At 55.6% G+C, this 17891-nt stretch overlaps 1 protein-coding gene across 1 annotated transcript in view; it reads right to left on the bottom strand.

Moving 5' to 3' along the window:
- Window positions 1-6028, bottom strand: part of NSG1 (neuronal vesicle trafficking associated 1) — a 29237-nt gene extending 23209 nt beyond the window's left edge. Inside the window, exons 1-3 of the mRNA XM_045994468.1 lie at window positions 5728-6028; window positions 5259-5413; window positions 1664-1780 (exon numbers count right to left, since the gene is read on the bottom strand). Of these exons, the coding sequence (XP_045850424.1) occupies window positions 1664-1780; window positions 5259-5387 (246 nt within the window). The 5' untranslated portion in view covers window positions 5388-5413; window positions 5728-6028. The remainder of the gene's footprint in view (window positions 1-1663; window positions 1781-5258; window positions 5414-5727) is intronic.
- Window positions 6029-17891: the final 11863 nt, after the last annotated feature.

Raw genomic sequence — 17891 nt, 5'->3', positions numbered from 1 at the left:
CAAGAACTTAATAGTACACGTAGACTGCACAGCCAGGAGCCCCCCGAAGAGCATCTCAGCTCCTACACTGTCCTTACACCACCGGCAAGAACCCCAGACATGGGGCATTTTGTACCTCAACACTGCCACTGCAAAGTGGGGTCTACCAACTGTACCCACCTCTCGGGACATCTAGATCACCTGGGGAAACACTCCGCAGACAGAAAACACTGTGACTCAGGGGGGTCCGCTAGCCAGGCAGGCCTGGCACAGTGTTTCTCCAGCCCATGAAGCCGGCAGGAGCGATGCAAAGGAGGGATTCAAAGTCACACCCCACCCTAGCATCCCTCCCCGGCCCATGAAGCCACCTCAGCTCCGTGAGCTTCGCATGGAGCTAGGAACCAATCCATGGAGTTTCTGGGACATGGGACAGGACACTGTATGCAAGAGGTGCCTTGGGAACTGCAGGGATCGGGGGGCCCAGGTGTCTGTGCTCCCAGACATCAGCGATCTGCTCACACAGCCACACGAAGCCACCAGAGAGGCGGCCACAGCCACTCTGCAAGGTCAGGGTGACCACTGGTGTCTCTCAAATCACCTTCTGAAACTGGGTGAGGGCCACCATTTTACCGTCTCTCATGTATCCTCAAAGAACAAGCTTTCAGAAGATCCATATCAAAACTTTCTCCTCCTCCACTGCAGCCGTCTCCACCCTCGGAGGCACCCAGATGTTGGGGGAGGCTCCACCCCCAGCCTGGCTGGAACCCTGCCCCTTCCAGCAGCTCTTCCTCCCTAGACAGCTGTCCAGAGCAAGGCCTCCAACCACCGTGACAGCCATGACTGCTCCACACCTCAACCTCCCCATCTGTAGGATGGGTCCTCCGGGCAGGCTCCCTGAGCTCAGAAGCACGAGGAAGGGGCCCAGAAGCGGGTCTTGCAGGTAATAAGGAAGCTGCCTTACCTTTGCGTGAGCCTGCGTCCTTCCTGCAACTGTGAGGTAAGGATCTTAAAGTTTGGTAAGTGATTTTTCACGTCTGTTAGCCGTTGTGTAAAAGAAAGTTTAGGGGTGGGTCTTCCCTGTTATTAAAACTAAGCAACGGCCGCCTGGGGGGCTCAGTCGTTAAGCGCCTGCTTTGGGCTCAAGTCGTGAACCCAGGGTCCTAGGACTGAGCCCCACATTGGGCTCCCTGCTCAGCGGGGAGCCTGCTTGTCACCCTGCTCTCACTCTCTCTCTGTCAAATAAATAAATGAAATCTTTGAAACAAACAAACAAAAACCCCCACAAAATGAGACTCTTAACTCTAGAGAACAAACTGGCGGCTGCAGAGGGGAGGGAGGCCAGGGCAGGGGTGAAGTCGGTGAAAGGAATGAAGAACGCACTTACCCTGCCGAGCACTGCGTCACAGATAGACTCAAATCACTATACTGTGCACCCAAAACTCACATAACACTGTATATTAATCATGCCAGAATTTTTAAAAACAAAAAATTAAAAAAGTTTTTAAACCAAAAAACACTCCTACGAACTTGTATGTGGTCATTCCAGAAGATGAAGAAAAGAAAGAAGAAAATCTGGAAAACCACAGAGTGGGTTCTGCACAGCTGGGATCGGCCAGACAAACAGCATCCGGTCCTATCACTCCAGAGGCCAGCTTGCCCTCCACCCCCCGCCAGGGCCACTCACCTTGAACCTCTCGGTGACCCCCTCAGTGATGCTGACGGTGAACTCCGCTATCTTGGGAGGACGCGCTTTGCCTTTCTTGCGGTCAGGCTCGTACTCAGTCTTCGTTTTCACAACCACCTTGTCCGGGAAGCAGAGAAGCACAGCGTCAGTGGTGCGGCCCGAAGCCCGTGGACACGCCTGTCTGGCGAGGATGGGTGTGGGCACCCTGGGGGCCCAGTCGGCATTTTACCAACAAGTGTTTCACAGAAAAGGAGAACAGCCGTCATTGGCCAGAGATCTCGGGGCCAGGATTTTCGGAGAAATGGCCCATGAGTAATCCCAAAAGCAGCCCAGGAGGGAAAGACGGTCACTTTTGGCCGAGTGGCCGGAGAAGTTAAGCCAGAGGTCCCCCAGCTGAGAGGGGGCAGGGCTAACTCCCGCCACCGCACTCCTTCCACTGCCCAGGATGCCGCAGAAGCCCTGGTGGTCCAGGGGGTGCCCTGGGCTTCCATGGGTCTTTCTGTGCCACCATGGGTAAAGGGATGGAAGAGGCAATGAGATTAGGAAGGAGCAGGAGCCGGCCTTCATCTCTCAGCCCCCACCCCGCCACCCTCTCTCTCCTCTGCCCCTGCAATGGCCCCCAGAGGATCTCCCGCTCTTCTTCCCCCTACTCTCTACTGCGAAGTGAAGAGGTTTCTCCTCCCACACATCTCCCCCACTCTGCCCCATACACACCCTTCCCTGCTCCCCCCGGCAGCTTCCCACAAGCCCCAACCGCCCTCCATCCTCCCCCCTCAGAAGCTCCAGCCCCTTCCTCCACTCGCCTGTCGCCTGTCCGATGGTTTCCCACTCTGTCCGCACAGGCAAGGGAGGCCTCAGGGTTCCCACCGCTCCAGTCCCCACTCCTCCACCTCAAATCCAGGAGCCAAGAAGCGGCAGCAGGACTGCAGAGGGCCAGCCACCCATGCTCCCCCCCACCCCAAGACAGGGGGGTTGGAAACCGGCTCTCTGCAGCCATAGGCCCCAGGGAAGAGCCAGGGGAGAGGCCACGGGGGCTGCCAAGGGGCTCTAGGACTGAGCTGTGACCCTGGAGCCAGCCAGGAGAAGAATCGGGAGAGAGAGTGACCCATGCCAGCTGCCACTGAAAAGTGATCCAAGGGCCACAAAACCTGTCATCAACTCCTGCCTTCCCTCCTTTCATCCCTTCCATGCACGCAGCATTCTGGATGCCGAGAGGGCAGGCACACCCAGTGTGACAGTGTGGGTGCCCACCCAGCTCTGGAGGGAGCATTTGTGCATTCCCCTACTGTCCTCAAATCCCAAGTGTCCCTGACTTGCTATGTGACCTTCAGCACCTGCCTGGCCTCTCCGAACCTCAGTGTCCTGGCCTGTGAAATGGGACCAAGGCCTATCTCAGCCTGCTGCAGTGAGGAGGGGGACGGCCACACAACCCTCAGCCCAGTGCGAACCTGGTCAATACTCTACCGGCCCAGACTCAGCTGCCTCTGCCTCTAACACGCTCGGTGACCTCGAACTAGACCCTCAACCTCCACATGTGTAAAATGAGGGCAATGACAATAAAGTTACTCAACAAATTTTAGGCGAGACCAGCCCATGCCTTGCTGCCGGCTCCACTCTCACCAGCGACCCTTGGCACTCGGTGCTCGCTCGCCAGACGGGCTCCACTCACAACCCTGTCTGTGTTACCTGACCCCACCAGCCACAGCACCTGGGACAGAAGACATCACCTCCCCTGAACCCTGCCTGTGAGCAGCACAGCACTGTTGTGCGTGTTAAGCAAGGTCTTGCGTGAAAGGTCACGTCCCAAGCAGGATGGAGCGTGGGGCCCTGCCAGAAGCTTCTGTACAGAGGGAGGGGATTGTGGCCTTCCGCCGTGTGACCTTGGGCCCATCCCCTGAACTGAGACTCAGTCTCCTCATCTGTGACCTCAGAAATCTTCTAGCCCAACCACTGCTTCCTGGATGCCCCAGAGGGTGTTCCCTCCCTCTGTTTGAACACTCCCAGGAGACTCACTACCTTTCAGACCTACCTAGGCTACTTCGAAATGGCCCAGTTTGTTGGCCAGGATTTCATACCTGCCTGAAATCGCCCTCCCTGGTAGAAGACAACTGTGTGCCAGACAATTCTGGAATGGAACAGACGGAGGGCAAAAGAGGAGACTCAGGCTGAGTGGAGGGAGTCACCTGACAGAGGTGCTGCCTCGGGACACAGAATTCCTGGCACAGGCCACCACCACTCTGGGGCTGAGGAGGGAGGGAAAGGTGGGGAGGGGGGCAGCTGAGCTAGCCCAGCAAGTCAGGGAAGGGGGATGTGCCGCTGGCAGCCCTGCCCCACCCCTCCCCTCAAGCCTCCTCTAGACTGTCAGTACCCCAAATTGGCCCCACATGGCCTAGGTGCACAGGTGTGCCTTGCGGATCCTCTTCCTGAACCAAAACACCTGCCATCAGCCACTTCTCCTTCTCCACCCCCTCACCCAATACACAGACAATAGAGTTGGGGGGATGGAAACCACTCTAGACAGCTGAATAAGTCAAAGGGTGCACCTGGGAATAAAGGAATCTTCCAGAAGGGAAGGACCCTCTGCTGCCGCTGAGGTATCCCCCCCATCCCCATCCGGTGGTCAGCAATCACCAGCGAGCAGAATAAAGGACAAAGACCTGACTCAGAACCTCTTCGCCTGAGCTAAATGAGACAATAAATGGAAACGCACTTCGGGGAATAGAATGAACTTGCTCGTGGCTGGATGGTTTTTAAGCGGCAGCAAGGTGGTCAGAACGGCTGCTGTGTTTATTATTCTAGGTTTGAGTTTTGGAATACAATTGTCGAGACTTTCAATCATTGCCATTAACCTTTTAAAACGTTAACTCTTGAAAAAATTATCCTTCACGTACAGAAACTACTTGATTGGATACTGTACTCAGGAAAAGAACGGGCTCTAAATTCAGAAAAGGAAAGCCCACTTTGGGGAAACAATGATGAAGGGTTGTCCCCAGTTAGGCTAACACCCGGCCAGCAGAGCACTTACTAGAAGATTTCACAAAAGGAACAAAGAGAAGACGGAAGCTCCCGGGAAGAACAGACGCCCTGCAGCATCTACAGCCGGCCTGGGAGGGGCAGGCGGAGAGGGTGAGGACGGGAACCTAGCCCCTCAACGAGGGTCCACCTGGCCAAGGAGAGCCTCCTCACCGCCACGGGGTGAATCGGAGGGGCGAATCCGACGGAAACCGCCCCACCTGGGCAGGCGCAAGGGGCAGCCGCGCCCCAAGGCTCACCCCAGACCCACAGTCCCCTGCTACCTTGGGTGGAGGGGGGGAGCATGGGCGGGGAGAGGCAGGGCGGGGGGCCCCTCTTGGACAAGACTGCTAAGAAAATCCAGAAGGGATCTTTCCCCGATTGCCTCCCTTGTCGGAACGGAGCTGTCTCCGGATCCGGAATCCCGCGCGGGCACGCGGTCCTCCCGGGGGGCTTCCTCCCGCCGCCCGAGCTCGCCCCCACTTCCCATCTCCCGCGCGCGCCGCGCGTCTCTTTTGTTGCGGCCGCCGCCCGAGGCTTGGGGTGCGCACCCGGCAGCGCGGGGGTGCCGGGGGGCTCTCACCTTGTCCGGGGGCGGAAACTGCAGCTGATTGACATCGAGGGGCGTCATCAGGGGGATGGTGTCGAAGCCATCCTCCAGCAGCGGCTGCTTGGTGCCCTTCTCCGCGAAATTGTTCCCCAACTTCACCATCGTTCCGGGAGACCCGAGGCTGCCACCTGCGAGGGAGGGCCGGGCGGGAATCACCGCGAGCTCGCCGACTCCCCCTTGGCCTCCGGGGAGGAGGGGTCGGGAGGACACAGCTGTCGCGGCCCGGGACTGGGGTAGGAGGAGAAGGAGGGGGTCCCAGGCCCTCCCCCCGAGACCCGAGTGCCCGGCTCAGGGGAGCATCGCAGCCGGGGAGGGGGCGCGCCCCGTCCCGGCGCCTGGCACCCGCGCGGGGCACCCCAGTTCCCCACCCACCCACTGGGTGCCGGGCGGCCCGCGGACCCCGCCCTGGGGCGGAAGGCTCGGGCCCGCGGGCCGCACTCACCCACGCCGGCTCGCAGGTCTGGCTCGGAGCACGCAGCAAGCCTCCGCGTCGGCCGCTCCCGCGCGCAGCAATGGCGGAGGCGGCGCCGCGCGGGGCCGGGCGGGGGAGCCGAGCGATTGGGCTCGCGGCCGCTCCCTCCTCCCGCTCGCCGCCTCCCTTCCCGCCGCCCCCGGGGCCGCCCGTGAGCGGGTGAGTGCGAGCGTGTGGCGGCGGCGGCAACTCCGCCCTGACGCAGCGCGCGGGGCAGCACAAAGGAGCCCTCCCCGGGGACCCGAGCCCGCCCCGACTGCGAGGGGCGCGCCCGGACCCGAAGCTCAGGGCCGCTGCAGGGGGCGGGGCGGGGCGCGGCGAGAAGGCGGAGAGCGGAGGGATGGACCAATGCGCCAGAGTGGGGGGGCACGGGAGCGGACCCGTGGCGCGGGGCTGGTCTGGGAAGGGGGCCCCGGAAACAGGGCGGAGGGTGTCCCCGCGGGAAGGAGGCGCGGATGCGAATGCTTCGGCACGAGGGGACGCTCTCCTGAGTGGGGGACGGCGCCCGGCTGGGAGGACGCCCCGGGGCTGCCCGAGGGTTGGGTATTCAGGGCAGAGAGCGCTTGGCGCGCTGCGCCGCGTTGGAGGGAGAGGGAAAGGTTTCTCAGGTCTGTTCGTTAGAGGAAGAGAAAGGGGGGGGTCCCCTCGCTGCAGCCGCAGCCTGGAGCATCCAGGTCGCAGAGGAGGGGGGCGCGACATGAAGGGCGGGGGGTTCCAGCCGCTATCGCAGCTGCCCAGATTAGGGCGTCATTTTGCGGATCTGGAGCCAACCCTCGCTGCAGGACTCCCCAGAGGAGAAGCCGCGCGTGGCGAGACCAGAAGCTGGCGGCAGTCCGCTGCAGGGGAATCGGTACCTTGCAGGCACCTGTCTCTTTCGGGCCTGGCTGGAAACACAGAGTAGGGGTTCCCTAAGTCTTACTTCCACACCTCAGTTGCACGACTGAAGGCCGAGGCCGCGTCTTTTCCATCAGCCAACTGAGAACCATCACCAGAACCTGCCTCCCCTCCCCTAGAACCGCAGGGAGTTTGCCTGTGCCCTGAGCCTGCAGCCCAGTCTAGGAACCTGGCCTGGGGACCCCAATTCCAAATCCCCAGGAGGGCCCCACCCCTTTGACACATGAGGTCCCTGGATTCCTCCACTTGCCCCAGCTCCCCAACAGGGTATAAGTGGGCCTTTGACTGCAGGGCAGACTGGTGGGACCCAGAATCTTGGCAGACACTACCCTTGGCCAGCCTGGGGACAGCAGGTGTCCCAGGTGCTGGCCCCCACCACAGGCCTTGGGTGGGGCCGCCAGCATCTTTCTGGCAGAGGCCTTTAAACCACAGCACCAACCCAGTGATACCTGTGAAGTGAAACCCTGTGTGCTTCCGGGAGGAAGTGGCTTTGTCCCCATCTTAGGTGTTGGCATTTTACTGACCCCAACACAGGCCACGCACACACACACTGTGGCTAGAATCTCACACAGGGAGCTGCAGGGTGAGCCTCCCTGAACCCCATATGTACCCCTCCTGCCCTCAAAGGCTCTGTGAATGAAGGAGGACAGGGACACAAAGGACCCATGGTTCGACAGAGACAGCAGGGGACAGTCTTGCTTTTCCATGCTGTCCTGGGTTTTCATGGGGACTTTGCAGTCTCAGTTTGTGAGGTGTCCAAATGGCATCTGGCCAGGGGAAGGACGCGGGGAAGGACTCGGTGCACAGGCCTACAGCCCAGCCAGCAAAAGCTTGGGGGAGTGCCTAGGTGGAGAGGGGACCCACCAGAGAGTCACAGTCACTGCCGGGAGGCTGTGGACAAAGTGGGACGGCCCCAGGGAGGGCAGAGGGAACACAGGGAGGAAAGGGATGTGCAAGGCACTTAGTTTCCTGGCCGCCACGGCAAACCAGCGCAAACTGGGGACATAAAATGTATAGTCTCTCAGGTCCCGAGGCCAGAGGTCCGAAACTCAGGTGTCAGCAGGGCCACACTCCCTACGGAGGCTGCAGGGGACAACCGTCCTGCCTTCTCCAGCCTCCGAGGCCCCAGGAGTCTCTGGGCTTGTGGCCCGGACGGTCTCCCTGCCCCCGGGGATCAGTCACACTGTCTCCTCTTCCCTGGGTGTCTTCCACGAGGATGCTACTCGCTGGATTTTGGGCCCACTCCATGACCCAGGATTAGCCATCATTGCATGACCTGTGAGATACGTTTGCAGGTCCTGGGGATTGTGCACGGCTGTCTTGGGGGGCTGCCCCTGGATTTACCCGGGTACTGAGCCTGCGGGTGGGCCACAGTTCAAGGGGCTCAGGAGCCCCAAGTGGCCCTGGGGAGACAGGGTCTGGGCAAGAAGTCTGCCTGGAGAGGCGGGGGTCACAGAAGTGGGGCCAGCTGAGCCACCACAGTGCTTCTGGGACCGATTTTGGGTGTTTTAAAGCATACACACAGTCTCACTGGAGACCTCCTTGCAGGATTTTTGTCATGTATTTGGTTTTTCTAAACGACTCTGTGACACCCACCCACCGCCTCTTGGACAATGACCGCAACCCCCATCCCGGCCAGGCTCCCGTTCTCAGGGCAGTCAGCTGCCACTTGGTGCCACTTCCAAGTTCAAGCCTCTCCATGACGCCCTTGCCCAGAGGCTCAAGTCCAGACTGCATGGCAGTGGGGTGGAGGGTGGGGGACAGTGTGATAGTCTGATTTCCAGTCCTGCTGCTCCCACTTCCATGCTGTGTGACTTCCGACAAGTTGCTTGACTTCTCTGGGCCTTAGTTTCCCCATCCATAAAATGGAGATCATCCTAATACCTCCGTCACAGTGGTGCTGGAAGAATCAAACGAGCTACTGCATGATTTTAAACAACAGCACCTACTCTGGCTGCAGCCACGGCTTTGGACGCTACTCATTGCTCAGTCCCCCCTCGATCTTGATTCCCAGGGGGACTTACGTGGAGCCAGGATGAGGCGCCAGGCGCTCATTGTGGGCACAGGATTCAAGCTCGGAGGGACTGAGAAGGCTCTCCCTAGCATCCTGGTGAGCCTCTCCACAGCTCAGAGAAGGAAATGCCTGGTCCCAGGCCACGGGGGGGGGAGCAGAGTGGAGCCCAGGCAGGGGTGAGGCTGCCCCGCAGCTTCCCTGCTAGCAGCCTGGCCCCTGACACAGGCGAGGGCCACCCGGTGCCGCGGCTGCAGAGAGAAGGTGGGGAGGGTCCAAGGCCCGACCATATCGATTAAGGATGGGGCAGACAAGTTTCACCCCCAAGTCTTGTTTTTTTTAATTGAAAAATAATTCACATGCCATGAATTTCACCATTTTAAAGTGTACACATCGTTGAGGTTTTTAGTATACTCACAAGGTTGTGCAACCATCACCATTAATTCCAGAACATTTGTATCGCCCCAAAAAGAAACCTGTCCCTATTATAAGCCACTCCCATTCTCCCCGTCCCCAGACCCCCGCAACTACGAATCTCCTTTCTCTTTCAGTGCCAAGACCCTTTCTTTTTTTAAAATATTTCCCCAGCTTTACTGATATAAAAGTGTGTCTATTACGGTGTACAACCTGGTGATTCTATGTACGTAAAGACTGTGAAGTTATTTCGACAATAAGGGTAATTAACATGTCTAGTACCTTTGTGTGGGGGGTCAGGTAAGAAATTTAAGACCTACCTAATTACTTTCTCTGGACTTGCCTATTTGGTACACATCCTCCTTTCTGATGGTTTCAAGTCTCTCTGCCCTATCCTTAATTCTGAGTGGGTCAGTACACTGAAATGGACTAGGGAGAGAAGCGGGTCTTCTGGATCTTTCTGCGGACGGCAAGAGTCGGCCCACCTGGGCAGTCTTCCCTGTCTCTCCTCGAACCCTACGTTCCAGCCACACCCACCTCCCCATTCCCAAAGCACCTGCCTCCAGGCCTGGGCCAATGCTGTCTCCCTGGCAGGGAACATGTCCCTCATCCCCTCTGCATTTCACAAACTCCTCCTCACCCTTCAAAGTCTAGACCCAATGTCACCTCCTCTTTGAGCCTCACCTGGCCCTTCTCTGTGCTTCTCTCCTGCTGGGTTCTTGTATTTATACCTTTTCCTGAATCGTGAGCAAATCCTGGTGGAACAACTTAATCTTTCATTTTTACATCCCCTGAGAATAGAACAGAGCCCAGCCTATAGCAAGGACCTGGAAACAAATGCAAAACTGGCATCCATTCATTTCACATTCACAGTAGATTCAGACATTTAAATGTCAGGTTTGTAAAGCCAAGCTCGAGTGTGTAGTAAGGAAATCCACAGTCTAATTCAAGCCAAAGGCAGGCTTGCCCATGACATCACAGTGACATTCTCCCCCCAGATTTAACCTTGCTGCAAATGCTCATTTCTGGAAAACTCCAAACCTTATTTAAAAATACCTAAGGTATAGACAAAATCATAAATTCAATTCCTACTGGCTTTAGTGTTTTGTTTACCTTTGTACTCCATCCTCGACACTTAACACCCACCAAGGACTGGGGCAATGGTTAGGAAATGAAGGAAGGACATTTTTGTTTCTTTGTCCTTAGAGAAACTGAGTAAATGCTGCTGTGGGGCTCATCGTCACCTGGTGACTCGTTATGTATTTAAACAGAGCTCTGTGTGTGTGTGTCTGTGTGTGTGTTTTAGATTTGGGAAGTTTTTGAGTTTTGTTTGTTGTTTTGTGTATGTAGTCTTCATGACCCATTCGGCCATTCCCCACGCCTGTCCCCCCCCTCAGCAAATGATCCTCTTGACATAAATCCCCCTCAGACGATCTGCCCCCCTGGTGCCGTGACAGAACTCAAAGGGAGAACATTCTTGCTCCTGCCTCCATCCTTCCTGGAGCCACTAGGAAGTCAACCCTCCCCGAGCTTCCTCCAGGGTGAAGAATTATGTGATCTCCCTCTGCCATCTTCTTCTTTTCTTTCCAAGCTTCACAAAAATTCTGAGGGGGAAGGGGCAGGTATGGTTATACCCATTTTACAGCTCAAGGAGCTATCACAATGGGTGGACATGACCCTGTGAGCAATGACTCACGTGCAGGGAGTGCTGATGGGCACTTTCTGGGCTCTGTCAGTGGCCTCCAACCATCTCTTGGGGTGGGGGGGGCTTCTGGTCTTACAGACGCCATAGAGGCTTAGGTGACAGTGTTGTCAAGAAGATGCTTGGAGGACTCACTGGCCAAATAAGGGAGAAAACCAGATGCTTCAAGAACTTCAGACAAAAATGCAGCCCCTCCCGCCATCCAAAGCCCAGCCCTGCCCCACGTGGGTGCCAGGGACCCCGAGGACCTGGCTACGCCTCTGGTTTCCCAGATCCACGGTCGACTTAGACCCCCAAAACGCAGGTGGGAGGGGGGAATTCCCTAAACCTGAATATTGCCCCCAGGACCAGCATTCACGGTGCCGTTACTCCCTTAATCGTGGGCAGGTGGGTCATGCTAGTGGTGTGGCCTTGGGCAGCACAGGGGCCCTCCTGGGCCTCAGTTTCCCCATCCACAAAATGAGAGGATTGGGCTAGAATGTTCACTTACTCCCCTTCCAGTTTAGAAGTCCCCGTCTCATTGGTCACAGTCACCATGGAAAGTACGGCCTGGGGCGAATCAGAGTCAAGATTACCGGGGACATGTGGAGGTCAAAGCACTGCACGTGACCTGGGGCATAAACTCTGGGGGCCGCATCATTTCATTCAGCTCTTCCCCTGCCCTGTTCCGGAGCATCCCGCGATCCCCAGCACCGGCTTCTGCACAACGTTCCAGCGTGTAGCGATAACTTGGACTAAATTATTTAGCTGGTAACTGATTATAAAAGCACTCTGCCAAAGTAAAGAACCACAGAAAGGCCAAATTCTAATAACAACACCGGCATACGCTTGAATTAATTATTGAATTTTTTAAAAGCCCACAGATGGATGAGTGCAATTCATTCCACGCTCCGCGGAGCCAGGGTCCCTGAGAGAGTGTCTAAAATTCATAGGCTCCCCGGGGTGTGCTGGAGACAGCACAGTGCAAGCCTGAGCTGCATTGCAGGCAGCTTGGCAATGACCTCATGGGGCTTTTCCATCCACGATGTCTCCGCTCAGCAGCTGCGCTGGGCTGGGCTGGGCTGGGCTGGGCTTGGGTCGCAGCAGCATTATTAGCACACTCTGAGCTGACCCAGGATTTCTGGCCGTGGCATGCCTTTTTTTTTTTTTTTTTAAACATCTATAATTTATAACCTTTTCTCTGTCGGGCAGGCTCCCCTGTTTCTCTCATCCAGCTGGGGAAGGGGAGTGGGATCCTTGTGAGCGGATTTTCTAAAGGATTGAAATTTTACCTCTCAAGGTCCAATGGTCCTAATTTTGGACCCAGTTTATTCTACAATGCAAGGCACGTTGCCCTTGCCTTCTGAAGCAAAAGATGTTGTAAAGAATCTTATCTCTTCTTGAAGAATCAGATCAGCTCCCTGCACAGAGCTGGGAGCCCTCACACCGGGCTTGGTCAGTGCTGATTCTGTTTTGGGGAGCTCTGTGATCTCCAGCCCTGCTAGGGGAATGCCTGGGACCATCCCCACCGCTCACCCCATCCCCAGTATTTGCTGGGAGCAGACATTCCAAATTGCCCCATTTATTAGAATGACATAAAAAAAAAAAGGGTAAATAGACTGCAGTGGGTTGATGTGTCCCCTAAAACTTTGTGTCCTTGTGGCACCTCAGAATGTGACCTCAGTTGGAAACAGGGTCTCTGCAGATACTATTGGTTGAGGGTCCTGGGATGAAACTGCCCTGGATTTAGGGTGGGTCCAAAAGCTAATGGCTGGTATCCTTCTATGAGGAGCAGAGGACACAGAGAGACAGGCCAGGTGACAGTTACAAGCCAAGGAACACGGGAGTGCCCCCAGCCACTGGAAACTGGGAAAGAATCACACCACAGATCCTGCCCTAGAGCTATGGGGTGGGGGGGGAGCATAGACCTACTGACACCTTGACTTTAGACCTCTGGCCTCCAGACCTGAGAATAGGTTTCCATTGTTTTAAGCCCCCCCCCCAGTCTGTAGTATAGGGGAAAAGGGCAAGCTGTCCCCAAAATGTACTGCTTTGGCATTAATTATTGCCCAGCATGGGGCTCGAACCCAAGACCAAGAGATTAAGACTCAAGCTGAGATCTAGGGTTGGACGCTCAACTGACTGAGCTACCCCAGCGCCCCGGCACTATTTTAAACAAAAGTTACATAAGGGATAGCAAGTGCAAGGATGTGCAGACCACCCCTCTGTCCCCTGAAAGCAGGGATAAATCTCCCCATGAAAAGTCCCTCCCAGCAGCAGGAGGGACAGAGACACCCCAGTCACCAGAGATAGGACATCTGGAGCCGGGAAGGCTACAGAAACAAACCTGATCACTTTTTACCACCTGACTATCCTGGCCCAAATTGTTTAGAATTCCTCACTAATGGAAGCTCCCAAGCTCAAGTTTTCCCTATCCTGTCAGGACCTCACCGATGTATTATCTCTTTGCCTAAAAAGAATAAAAACTGCCTGCTTGGTCACTTCTTTAGGTCATTTATTACGGGTCCTCTGCGCACATGACATTAAACTTTGCTTTTCCCTCCTGGTAACTTGCCGCCCCCCCACCCCAGTTTCATTCTTCTGCAGCCGGAAGACCTTGAAGTTCAGGAGAAAAAGTCTCCCTTGCCTACAAAGATTATTTATGATGACGGCCCTAGAAACTTACACAGAAACTCTACAGCCCAAAGAGCTGACCTAATGCTTTTAAGCTTTACATCTTCATCTATTGAATATGTTGACATTAGATGCAGTTTTAAAATAGCCCCTTAGAGTTGCAAAGCATCTCCCCCTCCCCAGTGTGAATTTGCATGATTGAAGCCTAGTAGAGGGAAGGGGCATGGCTGCTGGTCTCTGCAGGGTGGTCCTCACCTGAGCGCGCCAACTCCTTGTCCACACCCTGCCTGCCTGCCTCTAGCCCTGTTCCCACATCAGGGGAACAACTGCATTTTTTTTTTTTTAAAGATTTATTTATTTTGACAGAGAGAGATCACGAGTAAGCAGAGAGGCAGGCAGAGAGAGAGGAGGAAGCAGGCTCCCCGCTGAGCAGAGAGCACGATGTGGGGCTCGATCCCAGGACCCTGAGATCATGACCTGAGCTGAAGGCAGAGGCTTAACCCACTGAGCCACCCAGGTGCCCCGGGGAACAACTGCATTTTGGGTGTTAGAATCCTGAACCTGTATTCCTGAGCTGGAGTGGACTCTAGAGAGTGTTAGCCCAGGGCTGTGTTTTCCAGAGTGGGTCCCCAGACCAGGGACATCAGCCTTACCTGGGGACTTGTTAGACATGCAAACTCCTGGGCCCCTGCTCATGCTCACTCTCTCAAAAAAAAAAAAAAAAAAAAAACCACACACACACACACACACACACACCCCTTTAAAAAAATTGCTTTTATTGGAAAGCAGGGAGATTTCACAAAACATCCAGATTCTACTTTCTTTTGAAAGTCTGAGCCATCTAACAACAAAGACATTCCCATAGAGCAAAAACCTGCTGCAAATGATAATGGCCGCCCACCCCCCATGCCTGCTCTCCACGTCCCCCACCCCCTAGCTGCCTCACCCCTGCATTAGAGGAGCTTCTGTTTCACTCACCGGGGCCACTAACCTGCTTGGCACCTGCAGGCACTTGAATGTGAGACCCTAATTAACCCAGACCTCATTTTACAGGTGGGGAAACAGAGGGATAGACAGGAATGAGCATGTTCCTGGGCCATGCCCTGGTCTGCACCTGCCCGCAGGGTGACCCAGCAGCTCCGAAGCCTTTGCTGGCAAACAGAAGAAGCTCATGGAGGGCCCCTGGGAATCCTGCAGTCCCAAGGAAGTGAGACCTGAAATCAGAAACCTATGGTGGCACCCCGGGGTCTGAGGAAGGGTAAGGGGGGAGGGGCTAAGGCAGTGGTTGGGAGGGCAACACAGGCACCCCATGGGTGGTGGTGACCCCCCCAGCACCAGAGGACAATGACAAATGTTGGCAGGGAGGTGAGGGACTCGGAAAAACGCTAACCCATGTCCTGTGGCGTGGCCACTGTGGAAAGTGTGGAAAGCAGCCACGTGTCCCCAGAAAGTCAAACACAGTTTTGTCCTCGGATCCGGCAGTCCCTCCTAAACCGGCGCCCAGCGCATGTGCACGCAAACAGGGGCACACGATGTTATAAAAGCATCGACTACAGAAGCCAAAGGGAAGAATGACCCAAGTGTCCCCCAGCCGACAGTGGGCCGTCCCTTCCATCAAGCGTGGCCGGGCCACGGGAAGGAGGGAAGTGTGCATGCGGGCTGTGCCGTGGATGGACCTTGGTGACATCCTGCTGGGTGGAGGCAGGCAGCCCTGGAAGGCCACGTGCTGTTTGGGTCACTGATGTGAAATGTCCAGGAAAGGCAAGTTCACGCAGACAAAAAGTATATTCGTGCTTGCCAGGCCTTGGGGGTGTGGGGAGAATGGGGGCAACCACCAGCAGACATGGGCTTCTTTCAGGGGTGACAATAATATTCTAGAATTAGGCCGGTGTGCTGGGTGCATTGCTCCATGAATACACTACAAACCAGGGAATGGTACATTTAATGGTATATGAGTTAGGTCTCAAAAAACAAAACCAAAAAACTGGCTGGTCCTAAATGGTTGGAGCATGTGCCATTGGGGACGGGGCAGCATGACAAGGAGAGCAGCGACAGCATGACTCAGGCCCAGCAGGACTGGCTGCTAACGTCGTCCAGCATGCATGGGGCAGATACGGAGCTAAGACCTGGCGGACGTCCGCGGCTTGCCACACGGTACCTGACGCGAGCATGCGCAGGAGGGGCTGTCTGCGGAGCCGTTCACACGTGGGAAACGGAGCACAGGAGGAGCGGCTGGGCTGACACCCCCCCCCCCCAGGCCCCTCCCTGCCACTTTGGTGGCCAGCGGCACAACGCGGTGACAGCGCGTGTGCGTGTGAGCATGTGTGTATACTGAGCTGGAGTGTGCACGCGGGAATTCTGCACACACGTGTACTATGTCTTGCACATCCACAAGAAGCTCCCCAGGCTGCTGCAACTCCCCCCTCCTAGGGCACCCCGAGTTCCTCTGCTCGGCCACCGTGACAAAGCACCACAGACCAGGGGGCTTAAACACAACAAACATGCCCCTCCCCCCACCCCGCCTGGCAGCTGGTCATCTGAGACCCTGGCAAGGGCAGCCCTGGTTCCTTATGAGGCCTCTCTCCTTGGTGGCCAACGACCATCTTCTCCCCATGTCTCACGTGCTCATCCCTGTGCGTGTCTGTGTCCTGATGTCCTTTTCTTGTAAGGGCACCTGTCCTATTGGCTCGGGGCCCACCCGAATGACCTCACTGTAACTAATCACATTTTTAAAAGTCCAATCTCCAAGCACAGTCACATTCTGAGGTCCTAGGGGTTGGGGCTTGGGCACGTGAAATTTGGGGACACGTAATTCAGCTCACAACTGTTCATAGAGCAATGTCGCAGAAGAGAGCTGTGGCTTCCAAGCCAAACCAGCCAGGCAGGGTTCTGACTTGGATCTGGTTGCTTTCCAGTGAAGTGTGAGTCACTTGCCTTCTCCGAACCTCAATTCCCACCTCTGAGAAGTAAGAGTCATGAGGAGACCCCAGATGGTGAAGACCAGAGATAAGAAACAGACTTCCTATCTTCTGCAGCTGACAGGGCCCACTCTCCAGCCACGGGAGTCACCTAGCTTCCGGTTCCTGCCCCAAGTTGGGGGGGTGGGGGCAACGGCTCTGCAGACTTTCATCTAATCCCCCACCCCCAGCCCTGGGAATGAGGGAGGCACCCTTACATGCTGCATGTTACCCCTGAGGAAACTGAGGCTTACCAAGGTGAAGTGTTTGATCAAGGTTGCACAGCTGGGGCTGGGCCTGTGTCTCAGGGGTCGCTGCGATCAGAGGCTTCCTCATAAGCCCTCCAGGCCTATCACCGAGCCTTTGTGGCACCGGTTGCATGGAAGTGACTTGAAATAGACAAGAAATCGGCTGGGCAGATGGAAGGCCACCGTGTTTGTTCTGTTCTCTGGGCCATCTTGGCTTCCAGAGATTGTTTTTGAACCTCTAATGATGCCCCTTGAATGTGAAATGAAAATATTTTCCCAGCGAAAGACACATTGGTCCGTGTGCAATGGAGGTCAGGCGGCTAACGGCTCAGGCTTAGCAGCTCCCCGCTTCATCCCACGTGGAAGGAGAGGAGATTTATTAACGATACAGCTAATTGTGTTTTTCTACAAGATTAATTTTATTGTCCCATTATCTGCACCTTCCGAATCCATTCAGGGGTGGATTATGTCTTCGCTTTCATCTCTGTAGCGTTCATTAATAATTGGGTCACCTTTCAGCCAGGAGCCCGGGATGGCTCAGGCCAGAGAATCTTCCAACCAGAACGGAAACCCTTAGCATGTTACAGTGTCCTCAGCGCTGATGTCAGGGTGCCTCCGGGTCTGGGGAAGCAAGCTTCCTCCTACATCTGTTGTCTGTTCGGGGTTTGCTAGATCACAAATACTGTGCCTGGGGCACTTTTTCTCATGAAACCTCATGATAGTCCATTGCACAGAAGAGGGGCCAAGGGTCGCCCCCGCAGGATGACAGAGCGGATGTCATCCAACGGCCACATGACCCAGGGACGGCCTGCCTCAAAGCCGGTGCTGTCCCCACCCTGTCCCAGAGCAACACTCCCTCCTGAGTTTAGAGAGTGGGAGGAAAGAGTTTCAGCCAGTTCTGCATAGCTTTGGTTGGTAAAAGATGGGGCGGGTGGTGGGAGGACTGTAGAATAAGAAGTATGACCATTGACTACACACTATTTCTTATCTCTGGTCTTCACCATAAGCCTAAAAGATAAGTCCAATTTTCTTCTGTTTTCCAGATGAAGTAGCAGAGGTGTGGGGGCCAGACACTGAATGACTGGCACACTGTTTGGGCCCCAAATAACGCATGTTGAACACGCAGGATGGTTCTGATTTTCCACACTAGAAGCCACGCCGTAACAGACATCTTTAGGCATATGCCGTTCTCAGTGCCCAGCTTTCTTGGTACAGAAATTCCTGGAAGTGAAATTGGTGGTCAAAGGGCACAAATATTTTTGATCTACTATCTGATAGAAGGCTAGAAAGTGAAA

This window comes from Meles meles, chromosome 2 (assembly GCF_922984935.1).
Source record: "Meles meles chromosome 2, mMelMel3.1 paternal haplotype, whole genome shotgun sequence".
Classification (NCBI taxonomy): domain Eukaryota; kingdom Metazoa; phylum Chordata; class Mammalia; order Carnivora; family Mustelidae; genus Meles; species Meles meles.
This window is presented reverse-complemented; position numbering and strand designations above follow the sequence as displayed.